General features: G+C 38.9%; 1 protein-coding gene across 16 annotated transcripts in view; it reads right to left on the bottom strand.

Moving 5' to 3' along the window:
* Positions 1 to 17,407, bottom strand: part of Dennd1a (DENN domain containing 1A) — a 545,127-nt gene that overhangs the window by 360,310 nt on the left and 167,410 nt on the right. For 10 of the 16 annotated variants that reach the window (XM_075986076.1, XM_075986082.1, XM_075986075.1 and 7 more), the window contains one exon: positions 6,953 to 7,002. The exons of 5 other annotated variants lie outside the window; for them this stretch is intronic. In XM_075986076.1, coding sequence (XP_075842191.1) covers positions 6,953 to 7,002 — 50 coding nt within the window. Of the gene's footprint in view, positions 1 to 6,952; positions 7,003 to 14,358; positions 14,418 to 15,413; positions 15,511 to 17,407 lie in introns of all 16 variants that reach the window. One more of the 16 variants, XM_075986086.1, reaches the window with a different exon arrangement.

Here is a 17,407-nt window from a genome sequence, read left to right as displayed (position 1 = left end):
ATTCACAGAAGCACTACTAGAGACAGCAGATGGAAAAAGAACCATTAAAGGAAAGAGAGAAGGACCAGGCAGAACAGAGGAAAGAAAGTCGCCTGTCCTGATGCATCAAGATGAGAAGGGAAAATGTCTATCACTGTGAATGATAAGGAGGTGGCCTTGATAGGAACAGTTGTAGCTGAAAGACAAAAGCAAGGGAGGCTAAAAGGAGCCGAGGAATGAGCTGATGGGTACAGATAACTCTTTCAAGAACTAAAGAACCAAACATTAATTAGGTGGGAAGACTCAGTGTTGCGTACTGCTTTGGGAAGGGAGAAGTTATTATTTTTTTAATTTATTTATTTATTAAGGATTTCTGCCTCCTCCCCGCAACCGCTTCCCATTTCCCTCCCCCTCCCCGGATCAAGTCCCCCTCCCTCATCTGCTCGAAGAGCAATCAGGGTTCCCTGACCTGTGGGAAGCCCAAGGACTGCCCACACATAGGCATCCTCATGAATATTAACCTTCATCAGGCAATGAAAGGAGACAGAGACAGAGACCCACATGGGAGCACTGGACAGAAATCTCAAGGTCCAAATCAGGAGCAGAATGAGACGGAGCACGAGCAAGGAACTCAGGACCACGAGGGGTGCACCCACACACTGAAACAATGGGGATGTTCTATCGGGAACTCACCAAGGCCAGCTGGCCTAGGTCTGAAAAAGCATGGGATAAACCCGGACTAGCTGAACATAGCGGACAATGAGCAATACTGAGATCTCAAGAACAATCGCAGTGGGTTTTTTGATCCTACTGCACGTACTGGCTTTGTGGGAGAAGTTATTTTTAAGCCACTGAGAATGACACTGGAAAAAGAAAAAAAAATTGTAAGAGATGTGCTTTGTGTAAGAATACTAGTTCTTCTACTTACAAGCTGTGGTGGTAACATACAAGCTACTATACCTCTCTGATCTCTTCTGTAAAATCAATCCTCACACTACAAAGTGGTTTTAAGAATTATAAATCAATAATATAAAGAATATTTAAAATCTAGCACATAGGAACTACACAACAACAATGGCCATGACTGTTATCAAGTGCATGTCTGGAACTCAAACACGTCATCCCTGCTGACTATAGCATAGTCACTATAGCTGACTAACAATCATCTCAAGAACTGTTCACTGCCAAATTGTCCTGCCCTTGAGAGTTTGTGGCCAGCTGGGCAAAGGCCAAGCTTTTATCAAACTGTATTTCCCATCCTTATGGACCAAGAACCACAAAACTTTTTTCCATGAATACACTTTGCATTTGCCGGAATTACAAGCTTCTTACCATCCCTGCTCAGTCAAACATTGAAAACAACACTCTCAGGCAGTAAGCTGCAGACTGTTAGAAACAACATAGCCCTTATCTGCTCAAGAAAACACAGACATTTCTAAGAAAGAACAAAGATCTCCCCCGATCTTTTCTACCTAAACCTGATGAAGTAAATTATCAATAATTATAGAATTTAAACTTATCAAAAGTGGAAGAATAGTAGAGAACGTCCCAGTTCTACAGAACGGACACAACAAGTCAAGGGGAGCACCAAAAGGAAGCCTACACCTCAACAGGTCACCACACACCCTGATGCTGCGGAAACGACATGAGCCACAACTGAACCCATCATTTACATTAAACAAAGAACTGAAGTCTAGCATAATGAATATATGGAGCAACAACAGAAGTATGGGAAGATTTATACTAACGCACTAACTCAGACAATTTTCTATCTGTGTGTGAGCCATTTTTTTCAGGTATCTAAATTTTCTTTTTTTTTTTTAATTTATTTATTTATTAAAGATTTCTGTCTCTTCCCTGCCACCGCCTCCCATTTCCCTCCCCCTCCCCCAATTAAGTCCCCCCCCCCAGCCCGAGAAGCAATCAGGGTTCCCTGTCCTGTGGGAAGTCCAAGGAACCCCTACCTCCATCCAGGTCTAGTAAGTTGAGCATCCAAACTGCCTAGGCTGTTTTCTACTTTTCTACAATACCTATATTATTTTCTAAGTATATTACTTTATGCTGTGTTACCTAATGGCAGCAGTATGATACAGCAGAAAGAGAGAAAAAGAGGGAGGGAGGGAGGGAGGGAGGGAGGGAGGGAGGGAGGGAGGGAGGGAGGGAGGGAGGGAGGGGAGGGGAAGAGAGAATTAGAGGTTGCAGAAAAAAAAAGAGGGGCTTGAAAAGCAGTTCCCTACCCACACTGAAGGCAGAACCTTGAACACATTACTGAACCTACCTGGGCTTCTGCTGCCCACATACAGAATACTGAGCACTATAGCACTACAAATTCCTACATTTCAGCATAAGGAAAGAACAGTGCACAGTGCCCAGCAGATGCCAGACACAAGCTAAAGTGCCAAGTAACATCTGAGCCCCTTTGCATCTGTGGCTGCATCTAAAATCATGTAACCGTGTCATTTCATTTTGTACATCTATCATTAGTGAGTACTGATGTATTCACAGGAACTCAGTGAAACTGATTTAAGTTCTGAATAAGGCTATGCAAAGGAGGAAGAGGAAGAAAAGCTTCCCGGCATCCAGTGAATCATCACAGGCATTCTGACTCACTGACACTGCTGTCAGCATCATGTGCAACAAGAGGCAATCACAGCATTGAATGGGGTGTGTCTCTCATTCACTCTGGGAAGTGCGTTCATCAATAACAGGGAACCTTTTCTGAGACAATACAGGAACTTAATGCTTACTTTACTACTTCTATCCCCAACGGATTGCAAGAACTCTGGACTGAAAAGGAATTCCTTCCCAATATTGGAACTGTGGTAATGATAGGCAGGGCCTTTACTCTTCTGTGGATCTTGACTTTTTTCTGTAAAAGGGGAAGTCTGAGGGAGATGCTGTACTCTCAGACCATGGAGGCCTCTCCCACACATTTGCAGAGACTCCTGCGGCCAGAACCCAATTTCTCACAGTACACAGCAGTCTCCCCAGTAGGCTCCATCTGCTCTGACTGAACATCTCCAGGCTCACTCAGGGTTTTCTCCTCTGCTTTGCTCTGTGTGCACATGAAGTGTTAGGTTCACTTCTCCACTTACCTACTTCTTGCTGGCCTGGCAGACAAAACACAAATCTCACCTACCATAACAAGTTCTCTCTGAGCATAGTAATCTTCAGTTACCTCCCAATCCTTTCAAACAGTGTTTAAAATGCCTTTACTGAACATCTTGATCTAAACCTGAGACCATTTCTATATTCTGTATATAACCCAACATAATGGGAGCTATCCTGGGTAAATCTTTGCTTTCATACCTATTGCCTGGCCATTGCTGAAAGAGTAAGGAAGGATATAACCAGTCAGGGTGGTACACTGACTAGAATTCATTAGATACTCAAAGCTAATTTTCTTTTCTTTCCTCCATCCCTTGATTTCTCTGGTTTTAGTGACTAGTCTTTAAACAGAAGGTGACCTACTAGGAGATGAAACCTAGGACAGGCTATAAGCCTAACGGGACCTTAGGTAAGTTATAATTCCTCCACACTCGGACAGTTCCAAATGAAGAACACGTACTTGCTCTTATCTCTTACATCAGATAAAATAAAACGAGTTAATATGTGAGACAGACTCTCTTCTGCACAGCTACTAGCATTATTACTTTTGGTAAGTCTTAGTTTCCGAAAGAACAACCTTAAAACAGAACAAGAGATGGCAAGACATCAGCACTGATGGGTGATTTGATGATGACTGTGAAAGTTCCACTCCTGCTGCATGACTGTTCCTTAGGGTAGAAAAGCACAGACCCTCAGATCAGGAAGCCTTCCATTTGGAGTGCAGTCACCCACATTTGTCTACTCACTAAGTCCAACAGTTCTACAGACCCACCTGGGGAAACCTGTGGGCCTCAGAATCTGGGCTCATCTATTTCAAAGTGTGAACAATTAGTTTAAAAAAATCCTGACATTAAAACCTCTCAATTTCTCATAAAGGAGTCTAATTGTGATAATCTCTTCTATATTGAAGTAAGTCTGCCTAAAAGGAACAAAAGAAGAGAAAATATGGTCTCCCAAATAAAGTGGGATCTTCTTTGTTACATGTTTGTGGCATGAGCTAAAGTTACCCTAAGGAATATAATACAATATGAAGACAAAATATTACACACTGAACAACCTACATAATGTTGCAAAAGAAAAAAATAAAGAACACCATTGGTATGAGTGATTTGCAAAAATGGGTTTTACAAAAAAAATATTTTTCCAGTAGCAATAAAGAAGCATCCAACATTACGGGTAACAAGGTGGGGGTTGCTTCAGAATTATCCCTGAAGGAGTTTCACTTTTATTTTCTTTAAGAACATAATTATCCAGATGAACAGACAAGCAGGGTGGTGTGTGCAGTGAAAATGAGAGGTGTGTGTTATATTCATGTGTGTGTGCATACTGCATTAGGGTGGGTCATTAACTAATATTAGTTTACAAAGCCAATTAAAAAACACTTATCCAAAATAAATCACTACTCTAACAAGCAATCTTGTCAAAATGTTTTCTTATATATTTTGTTGAGCATTTAGCTTTATTAATTTATATAAATATCTTTTTATAATTTGTAATATAGTTCTTAATTGGCTAGAAATTCAATACATGCTGATACATACATATAAATATAAGATTTGCACTGAAATCTCTCAACAACACCCTAGAGTTCTTGCTATGTTTTAGAAGCAATAGGATAAGGAGGAGAGAAGGGATTCTCATTAAAAAGACAGATCCTCTTAAAAATCAAAGCTATTCTGTTCTGAGCACCCACAAGCTACTATCCTGGTACCAGGTTTTAAAAACTCTGAGTCTAAAAGCACAGCAATGGCTGATTGGCTTAAAAATAGCATGTGAGAACCAGGGAGCGCACTGATGCTAAGTGGCTGGCAGCATTCCAGAGTGCTTTAGAACTCAAAATCCTTCAGCTACCATCTTATCCCACACCATTCTTAGATTTATCCTATAGACCAGAATACTGGTGTTAACATCTAGAAAACAACTCAGTAGCATACTACCTACATGTATTCTAAACCACTCAAATCCTTTAGACCATGCCTCATTTGTGGATGTGAAAGATACATGATAGAATATTCCTGAAGATGGACATTTTACACAGCTTTCTTGGACTGTTTTCTGAAATTCATTAGTCATAATTTGCTCATTTTTTAATATCTCTAACACTAAAAGTAGAATTAAAACAAACAAAACAGAATGCTTTTTACAGTCCCAGTTCAATTTCCCAAGAAAACTGAAAAGAGACAACAAGAAAATAGACAAATACATGATCATAAAAACAATGCTTCACTGGCATGAAAGCCATAGAGAACAGTTCTTACAAATAAGAGAAAACTCACCACCTTGCCATTTTACTAACATTAATAAGTTAAAACTAAAAAAGTAAAATCACGTTTTTAAAAAATTGCTGCTACCTCACATGGGATGTACTCACCCATATTTGGTTTCTAGCCATAAACCAAGGATATTGAGCCTATAATTAGTGATCCTAGAGAAGCTAAATAAGGAGAACCCAAAGAAAAACATATAGGCATCCTCCTGAATATTAACCTTCAGCAGGCGATAAAGGAGACAGAGACAGAGACCCACATTGGAGCACCGGACAGAAATCTCAAGGTCCAAATCAGGAGCAGAAGGAGAGAGAGCACGAGCAAGGAACTCAGGACCGCAAGGGGTGCACCCACACACTGAGACAATGGGGATGTTCTACTGGGAACTCACCAAGGCCAGCTGGCCTGGGTCTGGAAAAGCCTGGGATAAAACCGGACTCTCTGAACATAGCGGACAATGAGGACTACTGACAACTCAAGAACAATGGCAATGGGTTTCTGATCCTACTGCACGTACCGGCTTTGTGGGAGCCTAGGCAGTTTGGATGCTCACCTTACTAGACCTGGATGGAGGTGGGGGTTCCTTGGACTTCCCACAGGACAGGGAACCCTGATTGCTTTTCGGGCTGGGGGGTGGGACTTAGTTGGGGGAGGAGGAGGGAAATGGGAGGCGGTGGCGGGGAAGTGACAGAAATCTTTAATAAATAAATAAATTAAAAAAAATAAAAAAAAATTGCTACTACCATGCAATGGATTATTTAACAAACAAAATAAAACAAGCCTCACAGCATTTCAGTTATCCTGGAGTTCTTATAGTCGAACTTTTCCCATAAATCACTTCCTATGATAAGAATACTAAGGGTTGTTTAGAAGTTTGTGTATGTTTTAATATTCGTGCCTATAGAAAACGCTGATTCCCCCAGAAACACTACCTCTGGTCACCTAAACCAAATGAATGTTACTATCTAGTAACATATCTTGTAAGCAGTAAAATGCTTCTAAACAAGGTAGGTTCGTATCTATTTAAATTTGAAGTTGAAACCAAGGGAAAACAAACTACAAGGCCAGGTGTTCATGTATCACTTGTTTAAGCCAAATATATTAATACTTAAATACAAATCCAACAGTATTGAATTAAACACCAACCATTCTTAATCATGGTTTAAGTCTGATAACCAAAATAAAAAATGTAATGCCTGCCGGGTGGTAGATGCCTTTAATCCCAGCACTCGGGAGGCAGAGAAAGGGAGATCTCTGTGAGTTCAAAGGAACAAGAGCTAGTTCCAGGACAGACTCCAAAGCTACAGAGAAACCCTGTCTTGAAAAACAAACAAAACAAAGCAAACAAAAAAAAGATTAATGCTGCACAAAATACATCTCACAAACTATTCAACATGTAGTTCTAAGCTTTAAACTTTTTGATGGTGTTGATAAAGTTCCCAGGAAAGGAGAACGCTGGAACTCTCCGTGGCATAGAGATACTTTAAACCATGGCTTAACAGACAGAATGTTAAGAATGGCATGGCTTTTATTTTCTATAGCAGGTTTATTGATACCATTTTTATTTTTAATAATAAAGTTTGAAAATCTGACACTACCTGTCCACATAGAAGGGGAAACAAAACTTGGTCAAAGTCTGTAGAACTTCCTGCGAAGAGAAAGAGAGATAATTTATACATCTAATGGGACCAATAAATCTAATATTAATCACAGAACACCATCTAGCAACTTTACCCTAAAGAAAGAAAGAGACAGATGAAGAAGTATGTGTTTTATCAATTACACAGGAGGAGTACCAGGCAGTCAATCATGAGAAATAATAAACATGATCAAACTTCATTAAAAATGAAAAATTAATCAAGAATCACACATGGGCAAGCAGCAGGAGCCATGCAGGAAAGCTCCGAAGGGAGGGAGGTGCTTGGGTTGCCGAGTGTTAACACCCCTCCAGGGACCATCTCCAGCCTGACCATATGGATCAGAGTGAATAACACTGAGCCACATGGGTTTGGCCTGGCAGGGCCGCTGTTGCTGGCACTGTTTTTGACTGTTACCTAGGAACAGAGGGGGCCGGGATTAGACAACGCTTCTTAGCATCAATAGGCCAAATTATAGCAAAACAGAAAGCCAACTTGAAGATAATTGTTTATGAACATTCTTAACTTCGTTTTTAGAGTTTAAAACTTCATTTAGTTGCTGTATCAAGAAGTTTGTTATTTGTGGCATAAATTAATTTTGGAAATCAAACTGTGACCACTGTTTGTAGTAAATCATTATTATAATTAGGCACACTTACCTGTTTGTAACTTATGAAAATCCAAAGCAAACTATAAGTTTGAATAAATGTTTTTACAAATGCCGAGGCACATCATGGCAAGCACTTATTCAGGACAAAGGTACAGGAAGGAGTGGCATCTCAAAACTTTATTTATAAAAGACAATGTTCTTACATTAAAACAAGAACATTGGAACATGTAGCACAATACAGGGTGGGTAACTTTTCCTAACAGACACATTTTATATACACATATATGCACACAGCTAACTATATATACAAGTAATTAACTATTTATTCTTCATAGACTTTTCTACATCTTGACTTAATCTGACCACAGGCTTGGACAGCCCACAGTTGGTGTTCAATCATAAGGTCACTGACCAGTGTTATAAATTTTTAAAAAGTACTCCTTTCATGAATTTGATTTTCTTTCTAACTATTTAAAATCCCAACCTCAAGACAAAATGAATTACACATTTTTTGGGGGGTGGAGGTTATTGAAAGCTGGTTCAATTTTGAACAAACCTGCCTGTTGCAAATACTAATCCAAGTGATAAATTAAAGATCAGTTTACAAATGTAGTGCTTTTCTAACCAATAATGAATTATCAATGCTAACTGAATTGATGCTTCTCGCTTCATTTATTTTTAAAACCAGTTCTATCATTCAAGAATTAAATCGCATCAATTTAATAATCCACTTAGTGAAGCAGAAAGCACATTGACTTGTTGTGCCAGAGGGTATTCTACCAACAAAATTTAATTGAGCATATATCCTAATTTTAATATCATTTTGGACTGGGTCTACATATAGCAGCACTGTTAAGGCATGCCTTGAAAGAGTAATGAAAGCTAAGAGGATCTGCATGTTCTGAGAACATTACCTATCAATTGGACATTCTATGTGGCAGTCAGCAGTCTACCTACTACGGTTTTAAACTAGTAGTGTGTGGCTAAAATAAAGCATCATAAAAGGAACAATTTCTCAGTATATATTATTGTCTCACAAATGCTTGGAAAGACACTGTATAAAACATTCGTTTTAATGTAATTATAAAATATATTATCCACATACAAAATCCTATGGCATTATAAAGTAAACAATTCCTTCTTTTCCAAATAATACCAGAAAGCATATGTCAATTTAACACACACTTTTTAAAAGTCAGTACCATTTGCTCACTCATTGCCAACAACAGCAGCTACAAAGACAGTCATCTTTTACTCCTCAAAAGTTTCAGGTGCAGAAAGCACTTCTCTGCTCTATGCTGGAGTTGTACTGGCAAAAGGCCTCAAAGAGTTTTGAAAGAAAGGACCCCCATGGCTACTAGAAAGCATTGTGCTCTACAGCAGAGTCAAAGGAATTGAATATGCCCAACTTATTACTCACTACAATATAAAAACTACTTACCACTTTCTTAGGTCAAGAGTAATGACCAACCATGAACTTATCTATCAAATAATAGTAGAACAAATATGGAAATGACCATTATAGGCTAAATATAACCCACCTCCCACAAGCTTTCCTTTTCATCCAAAAATGTAGTAGGGCAGGGGAGATAAGGGAAGAGGGGATGTAAGAAAATGCAGTCACATGTTTGCATATTACCGTATGCTTCTTGAGTTTGTGATGCCACAAGTGTTTGATATTTCAATTTATGTCAAACAAGATGGTGGTGTGCTGTCAAAGGGGAAAATTGAGCATCTATCTGGAGAAATGCATAATCACATGATTTCAATCAGAACTAAAATATCTACTTCTGAGTATGGGGAGGGGGCGACAAGAAAGAGGGGAAACAAGCAATGTTCTTTGTAAAGAAAAGTTGCCAAAATAAACCATTTTTCTGCATACTGATCCTTTCATCATATATAAATATTCAGTTACTTTATCCTCTTTTTCCAGAGAAAAACACATTTATTCAAATATGGAAAGACCACTCTCTAAGGGAGGGAGAGCAAAACCTAATTTGAATATTTTTTGAACCTTTTTAGTTATTACAGAGTATTTCAGAATCTTCCAACACTAATTTTACTAGGGGAAACAATCAATGAGTGGATACCAACCCCCTTTTCTCTCAAAAACCATGTCTGGCTAGGGAGCGTAGTTTGTAGATGTCAACTGCACTGTTTATTCACCACACAAGCTCTTTCAGTCAGCCAGCCTCCATTCCTGCCACATAAAGGGGATCTTGGAAAGGCAGGGAAGCTGATGAAATGTAAACGACCTCATTGCAAAAGTGGGGGTTGGGAGGAATGTGTGCCAGTTCTCTAGATCAATTCCCAAGTTTATATTTTCACAAATCTTTTTATGTACAGTCTGATTTTTTTTAATTTTAATGAGAAAAAAAAGTGAATCTATAGTATCCAGTCACTGCAGTTAAAGTGCGGGGCATGAACCAGATCCCAGGAGGAAACCAGTCCACCATGTCACCACTGGCTTTAGGACATTCGCCACCTGGTTCCATGTCCCCAGGTTCCAACTCTTTTCATAATCAAAACACTGCTGACATTATAAATCCCAGATGGGTTTTCTAAAATCCCTCCCAATCAATATATCCAACACATAACTTATTGGAGACAACACAGAGCTCATTGACTAAGGTGAGTTTGGTAGCAAAGTTTTCAAAATAAATGAGACAAAAATACAGCATTCAATCCCTTTGTGTCAGCAGACAATTTATGAAACAGGCAATTTCCAAAATGCTTTTCCTTCTAACAAATATATGATATTTCATGTGGGAAGAAATAAAAACTGGGGAGGGAGGAATAAAAAGGGGGATAGCCACACAATCTTTTCAGTTATGCATATATTAAACAGCCAGCTGTACAGGAACAGGAAAGAAGCAGCCACAGCGCCTGCCCACCAGGAGACAACAGCCAAGGCAAGATGAAACAAAAGAAGTCAGAAATGAACTCAGGGTTCACCTTGGTCCACTCTAGGTTCATCTTACTTAGTGGAAAGTCCATCAAGGGAATTTTCCCCACTGTGAAGAAAGAGGGAATAATTCCAGCACTGAGATATCCTCTTTAAAGTGCAGTCAAGTTTTATAGCTATGATGCCCAGTACAGACTGCTATCTGGGAGTAAAACTTTGAAGACTAAATTTAATGACTTTATCTAGGCCTGTTAATCAAGAGAAGGCTTGACTGTGTCGCTCTAAATCTGAGCCTTGAAGAAGGGGTGCAGGTAATCCTACAACAAACATCCTTTGCTAAGTCAGACACTTTGTTTTCACTGCTTCAATGGCAGATGAAAACAGCAGTCAGACACAGACATGCATCTCCACAAATAAGTGCCATCTGAAGGATAAAAGTGAAACTCACTTTATAGTGTCTCCAGAAAGTTCAGAACACTGAGAGACAAGGCAGAATCTTCATAATTCAAAGTTGGGGGGGTGGGTAAAAAAAACATCTAAGAAATACTATGCAAATACTATGCAAAACTACAATTAGCCTTTTAGTGCATCCTAAAAGCTGACAGAGTACTTGATAATTCTCCTTTGGGGGCAGGGAGATGGAGAAGAAAACAGTGGGAAAACAAACAGAGGAAGATGGGAGTAAAACAGAGGAGGTCAGCTGGAGGAGGGGGAGATGGGGGAAAGGAGGGCAGCCAGTGGAGGGGGAGATGGGGGAGAGGAGGGCAGCCAGTGGAGGGGGAGATGGGGGAGAGGAGGGCAGCCAGTGAGGGAGAGATGGGGGAGAGGAGGGCAGCCAGTGGAGGGGGAGATGGGGGAGAGGAGGGCAGCCAGTGAGGGGGAAGATGGAGGAGAGGAGGGCAGTCAATAGAGGTGGGAGGAAATTAAAGAAGGAAGCCAATGGAAAAACATTTCCTGAGTTTTTTTATATCTAATTTATTTATTCATTTCAAAATTGTAGGTATGTGAGAAAAAGAAGCTCAAATTCCTAACATATTATTTTATTTATTTATCTACTTCTAATTTTTTGTTTGTTTAGTGGTAGGAGGAAAAGCTGACCCCAACCTCTAAAAGTGAGAACAGTACCACTGATGTGAAAGAAAATCCTTTGGCCAGTGATCTCAAAACATAAGTTGAAAGGTACAGAACACAGACAATTCAAACATACAAAAAGAAACAAAATTTGTACTTTAAGCTATTTCAAGTTAAATCTAGGGAATCCAAGGGAAGCTAATAAAGGTTTCTAATGTTTACAATTAAGAAGAGTAAAGCAGAAGTTCCTGGAAGCTTAATTGCATCAAGTTCAAGGATTTTAATCAGAAGTTTCCTAAATGTGAAATCAGTAAATAAATTTTTATTTTATTAAATTAAATTAATTAAATTCAAGATCCATATCATGGTTGAAGTCTCTTTTTTCCCCTCTCCCAATAAGAAAAAGAGACTTTGAATAAAGGGTTTTACAGAATGGCCTTTCAACGCTGACCAGAAAAGCCAGGTCAATTTTTGAACAATACTGCTCAAACACACTTTCTGCTACTTTTTCTTTTAGGAATATTTAATATTTACTCTCAACTTACTTTCTATGAATTTTAATTTTTAGTTGTGTACATAATTATAGTAATTTTAATTATACCTAATATTTAGAATAAATGTGGCAATTCAAAGATAACATTACAATCAAGTAAATTCATCATACTCTATAAGTGTATCATATCAATTTTTTTCATGGAACCTTATTTTTTTTAAAGTCATGCTGGGACTAAACCCAGAGCCTTGGGCATACCAGGTAAGCGATCAACCACAAAAAGACCTTCCCAACATTCCCAACAAACATTAACTTTCTATTAAATAATCAAGGACTTTTAATTACAACAAAGGAAAGTTCCAACAGCCAAAGATCTACTTCAAGAACCACTTTTGAGCCAAGCGATAGTGTACGCCTTTAATACCAGCACTCAGGAAAAAGAAGTAAGCAGATCTCTGTGAGTTTGAGGCTAGCCTGGTCTACAAACTAAGTTCCAGGACAGCCAGGACTGTTTTGGAGAGAAACCCTGTCTCGAAAGACAAAACAAAAACACTAACAACAACAAAAACCACTTTTACAACATTAATCTCTATGCCCTCTCAAGTCCAAAGTAGAAAGACAAAATCTTGTTTTCTTTTTACTTTTTAACAAATTTAGTGTATCATTTTTGTGTTCTTTCCTCTCTTCAGAATAGTTCCCTACTGATAAGCTATTTCATGGTCACAATATTATAACGGGTCCTCTATTACAATATTTTATCTGATAAACATTAAACCTCATGGCAAAGAGTTGAATGCCAATACAATTCTTATAGTTGGTTTCAAATACTTCCAAAGTGAACGAATGATTTGGTTATCATTTCATACAATTAATTTTAGTGACATCAGTAGTGTGGTTCCTTAGGCTTCATGTTCTCCCTCTAAATTGTTTTTACAGAGATCATTTTATATTCTTGTTATCTGAGCATGTGTGTTACCAATATTTCTAAAAGGGACAGGTCCTTCAAGTCAGCACATACCAAAGGGTTCCTACAGTAAAACTGCAAACACAATTTCCCTCAAGAAGTCATCTGCCCTTAGGAAAATACTATGGGGAGGGGGAAGGAGGGGAAAATGAGGATGAGGAGGAAAAGAAAAAGGAAGAAGAAAAGGAAAAATAGAGTAATGATAAAAAATACTATTTTATAAGCATATTAAAAGCTGTCAGCTTTTAAATATTTTAAATGCACACAAAAAATGTGCACAGATGGGCATCTTTTCTCCTCACATTAGTCGAGGAAAAAAAAAATCTTTCATTATCAAGCTCCAAGTCCTTGAATTTTTTAAACTTAATTGTGCCTCTATTTCTTAGAATTCACACCCCAAGGCCAAAGCTTTCCTGCCACCAGTCCTTCAAATCTGACTTGGACATTACACGGGAGGAGGCTCCAAGCCTCCCTGAGGTCTCACTCTTTTTACAACACACGAAAAAGCAGTCGATAATGGGCCCATGCTGAATTCACTGCTCCCCACGTCTCCTCTTGGGACACAAGCCTAGCAGATGTGATAAAAACTGTGTCAGAGAAGTGGCTCTAGTTTGTGCCTTAATGACAACTTAAACCTCTAAACCAATACAACCAAAAGATGAACAGAGGTGGCTGTTACCTCTCTCTGCTGCCAATCTTCCAATATCTTGGAACTAAATTAGCGCCTCTCCCGCAACTTCCCCTGCCACCTCTCAAAATCCATTCTAATTTTAAAGGATAAATGAGTTCAGAAAACACACTGGTGGCACAAGTGTCTGGGTGCTGTGTGTGTGTGTGTGTGTGTGTGTGTGTGTGTGTGTGTGTGTGTGTCCTATAATTAAGCCCTGACACATATTTCATAGAGTTTGTATTTTCTCAAGGTATGATTGAGCATTCAGATGTCATAAAAGACTACCTATTAACTCCCTCTGATCAGTGCCCCAGTAAGCATATTCACATATACTGCTGGGAGACTTACAGTCTCAAAAAAAATACCTAAATGTCTACAGATAATTTTTAAACATGTTCAAACATAGGAGGTGATATTCTGAGTTAATGAAACATTCTAATTATTAAAATTTATATAGGACAATTTCTTAAACCATGGGTGGTTTACTTTTAACTTGTAAGAACTCTTTTGTCTTATCTAATGATATGGTACCATAAAAATTGATTTAATGTGTACCTCTGATACCATTTTCTAAATTCTATAATTCAGCCTTCAGATGATGGGTCTTTTAACCCAGTATCTTGAAAGCCCATTCAGCTATAATTGCATACCCACCTAATCAGCAATCATTGTTCTGGGATGCGGGACTTTGTTGTCAAGACAAGCACCAAAACCTTAAAAAAAAATTTTTTTTTTCAGAACTGGCATAAGAAAAAAGTGATCTTTGTCAGACAAGGACAAATTTATGCAAATCTTTTATAAACATTCACAAACATTTATTTAGCTTTTGAAATGTTGGCCTCATTTGAGAGCATGAAAATGAGGGGGAAGTAGGAAAACGCAAAGGACAGCTTAGAAGCTGGCACACTACATAAATATTCAGAAGGAAGATTATAGGATTCATGTTAGGCTGTCTTAGGCTTCTCCAAAGTCCACATAGAATAGCAAAGAACAAAACTAACGAGAAGTGCAGCAGATGTTAGACAATGCATCGGCCTCTTTTCCTCTCTCACTTGGCTATACTTGGACGCTTTTATATTTCCTTTCAATATGGTTAGGTCATTCAAGGATTCTCCTATAGACTCTGTATTGTGGCTACAGATCTATAAGCTGGGGGTCTGTCAGCTTTCCAAAAGTTTCCAATGAAAAGGCATTATGCAAATTCTACCTCTCTTACCCTCTTTCAGGGGGGAAAAAAGCCTCCAGTATGCAGTCATCAGAGTATTGGAAGCCCCAGCCTTCATTTCTGTATGGCTGTGTTTGCCTCAGGGCCACGCTGCTTGTTTTGACAGTGGATCCCCCTAGATAGTTGGGATTAGTCGAGCTTGTTTAGATAAACTTGAAATCAAGGCCTTCTCTAGGTAGACAGCTAGATGTAGCTACCGAGTTTCCAGCTGCCTCCTCCTTTCATCCCCAAACAACTGCAGATTCACAGTAGCTATCACAGCCACAGGCTATGTCACATACATAAGTACAAAATTAAAGGCTGCTAAAAGAGGCCTTTGTAAGTCTTAGTGCTAAAATAAGGAATCTGTACTGCTTGGTTTATACAAATGATTCTAGTACTGCCAGTATGGAACTGAATCCATCAGTTAACAAGGCATGTTAATCAAGGCTTCTTCTGATGGACAGGATCATGGTCTGGCAATTCACCTAACCTCCCCACTTACCAGCTCTTGCATGAAAATAATGGTTGAAAATGTTGAAAAGGAAATAGTAGCCTTTATTTATCCAGAGCAGGGGAATGATAGACACCATCAACAAACACTGCAAGCAAAAAATGGGAATCAAAGTGTAAATATCAGACCTGCTTTGAAGAGTATTATTTAGCAGTTGATTAGACAGGCTTCCAATGCTCGGTCATCTCTATATCAGAACTAATATTTCTCACAACTTACAAGTTATGAAAGGAGGACAGGAGGAATCAGGACTGAGAAAACTTACAATCAGAGCAGACTGATGGTGTCCCTGCACTACAGAGACAGAAAGCAGATGATATGAAACACTAGCAAAATAAAACAATTGTGTAAGTGATTTCCTAAAATCTAATTCAACATTTAATCTTAAAAAAATCTCTTCAGAAGGGATTACATTTAGCAAAATGTAAGGAAAAAAAATTCAACCTCACACACGTTTTATTTATCCAGTTCCAACATAAACTAGCATTCACCTATGGGAGCCTGAGACCAGCATAGGCTTGAACATTTTCTAGAACTCTTTTGTGACTCCACACAGTCCGAAAGTCCTTTCTCCTCTTAGTTACTGAAAAGTCACACAAGGTAGCTGCAAGCGTCTCACTTACCACTGTGCATTCTCACCAATCACCAGCTTACATCACTATTTCAAAGAAAAGCCCTCAAGTACTGTAGCTATTCTGGAACTGCATTGTCATGTGTTTAATTTCTTAAACAACTTAGAACCCAAAGAGTTATTTAAAGAACACACTTTACATTTTCTATCACATAATCTACTTTTATGACCCCTAAAAAGGGTTAAAAGAACTTGAAAAATGAGCTATACAATGAGACACTATCTCAAAACAACACACACACAAACTACCAGAAACATACGTCCCAGTTTTCTAGTCAGAATCTGACCAGTTTACTGTAGTGTGCAAACCTGAGAGAGATGCCTGACATACAACACTAAAGAGGAGGAGGAGGAGGAGGAAGACTAGGAGGAAGAAATAAATCACTAACTTACACAGACTCAGCAGTATCCCAAACTCTAGAAATCCTAGGACAGTGGTACTCAACTATGGCACATGACTCCTTTGTGGGGCAAATGACACTTTCACATCGGTAACATATCAGATATCCTGAATATCAGATATTTATATTACGATTCACAACAGAAACAAAATTACAGTTCTGAAGTAGCAACAAAATAACGTTATGGTTGGGGTTAGGAGTCACCACAAAATGAGGAACTGTATCAAAGGGTCGTAGCATTAGGAAGGTTGAGGACCACTACCCCAGGAGGTATAAGGCCATTGCTAACAACACTGGTTCTGTGGCGAACCAACAATCACATGATTGTTGCTTAATGGCCAAATGTCTACTACATGTCCTTTTTTTTTTTTTTAGAAAACTTCTTTAACAAAAAAAAAAAGGAAGATCATTTTCCAACACCCAGCATTCACAACTGTTATGTGACCTGGATTGATCAGAGAAGCACTTACTCCTTTGGTTCACAATCCCCGGGTGAGGTCCATGACTTTTCTAAGCAAACAAACAATACCTTGGCTTCTGGATTTGTCAGCCTCTTTCTACTTCAGATTCATTTTGTCTGTAATATTTCTGATAGCAGACTAGAGGAGGGGAGGTTTTCCTGGGGCTCCACTCACCACTCATTCAACACCGTTACCTTCCAACATTCTTGTAGATGAGGAAAGTGGTCTTACTGACCCTATTACCTTCTGGTCCCCTTTCCAACCTCTTCTCATGAAATCTGTTTTCTGGGGTTTTCCTTTTCTTCTCTCTGCATCCTGCTCCACCTATACTTTAATTTCGATTACACTCACTGGATAAATGAGTAAACTGAACCCTCTGTTCTGGACAACCTCCTTTTACATGCCTGTTCACCATTCTGCCTTGTGTTCTACAGGTACTCCAAGTTCAACAACTCAAAGCTCCAGTCACCATGTACATTCCTATACAGCTCT

Source organism: Microtus pennsylvanicus, chromosome 9, assembly GCF_037038515.1.
Source record: "Microtus pennsylvanicus isolate mMicPen1 chromosome 9, mMicPen1.hap1, whole genome shotgun sequence".
Classification (NCBI taxonomy): domain Eukaryota; kingdom Metazoa; phylum Chordata; class Mammalia; order Rodentia; family Cricetidae; genus Microtus; species Microtus pennsylvanicus.
This window is presented reverse-complemented; position numbering and strand designations above follow the sequence as displayed.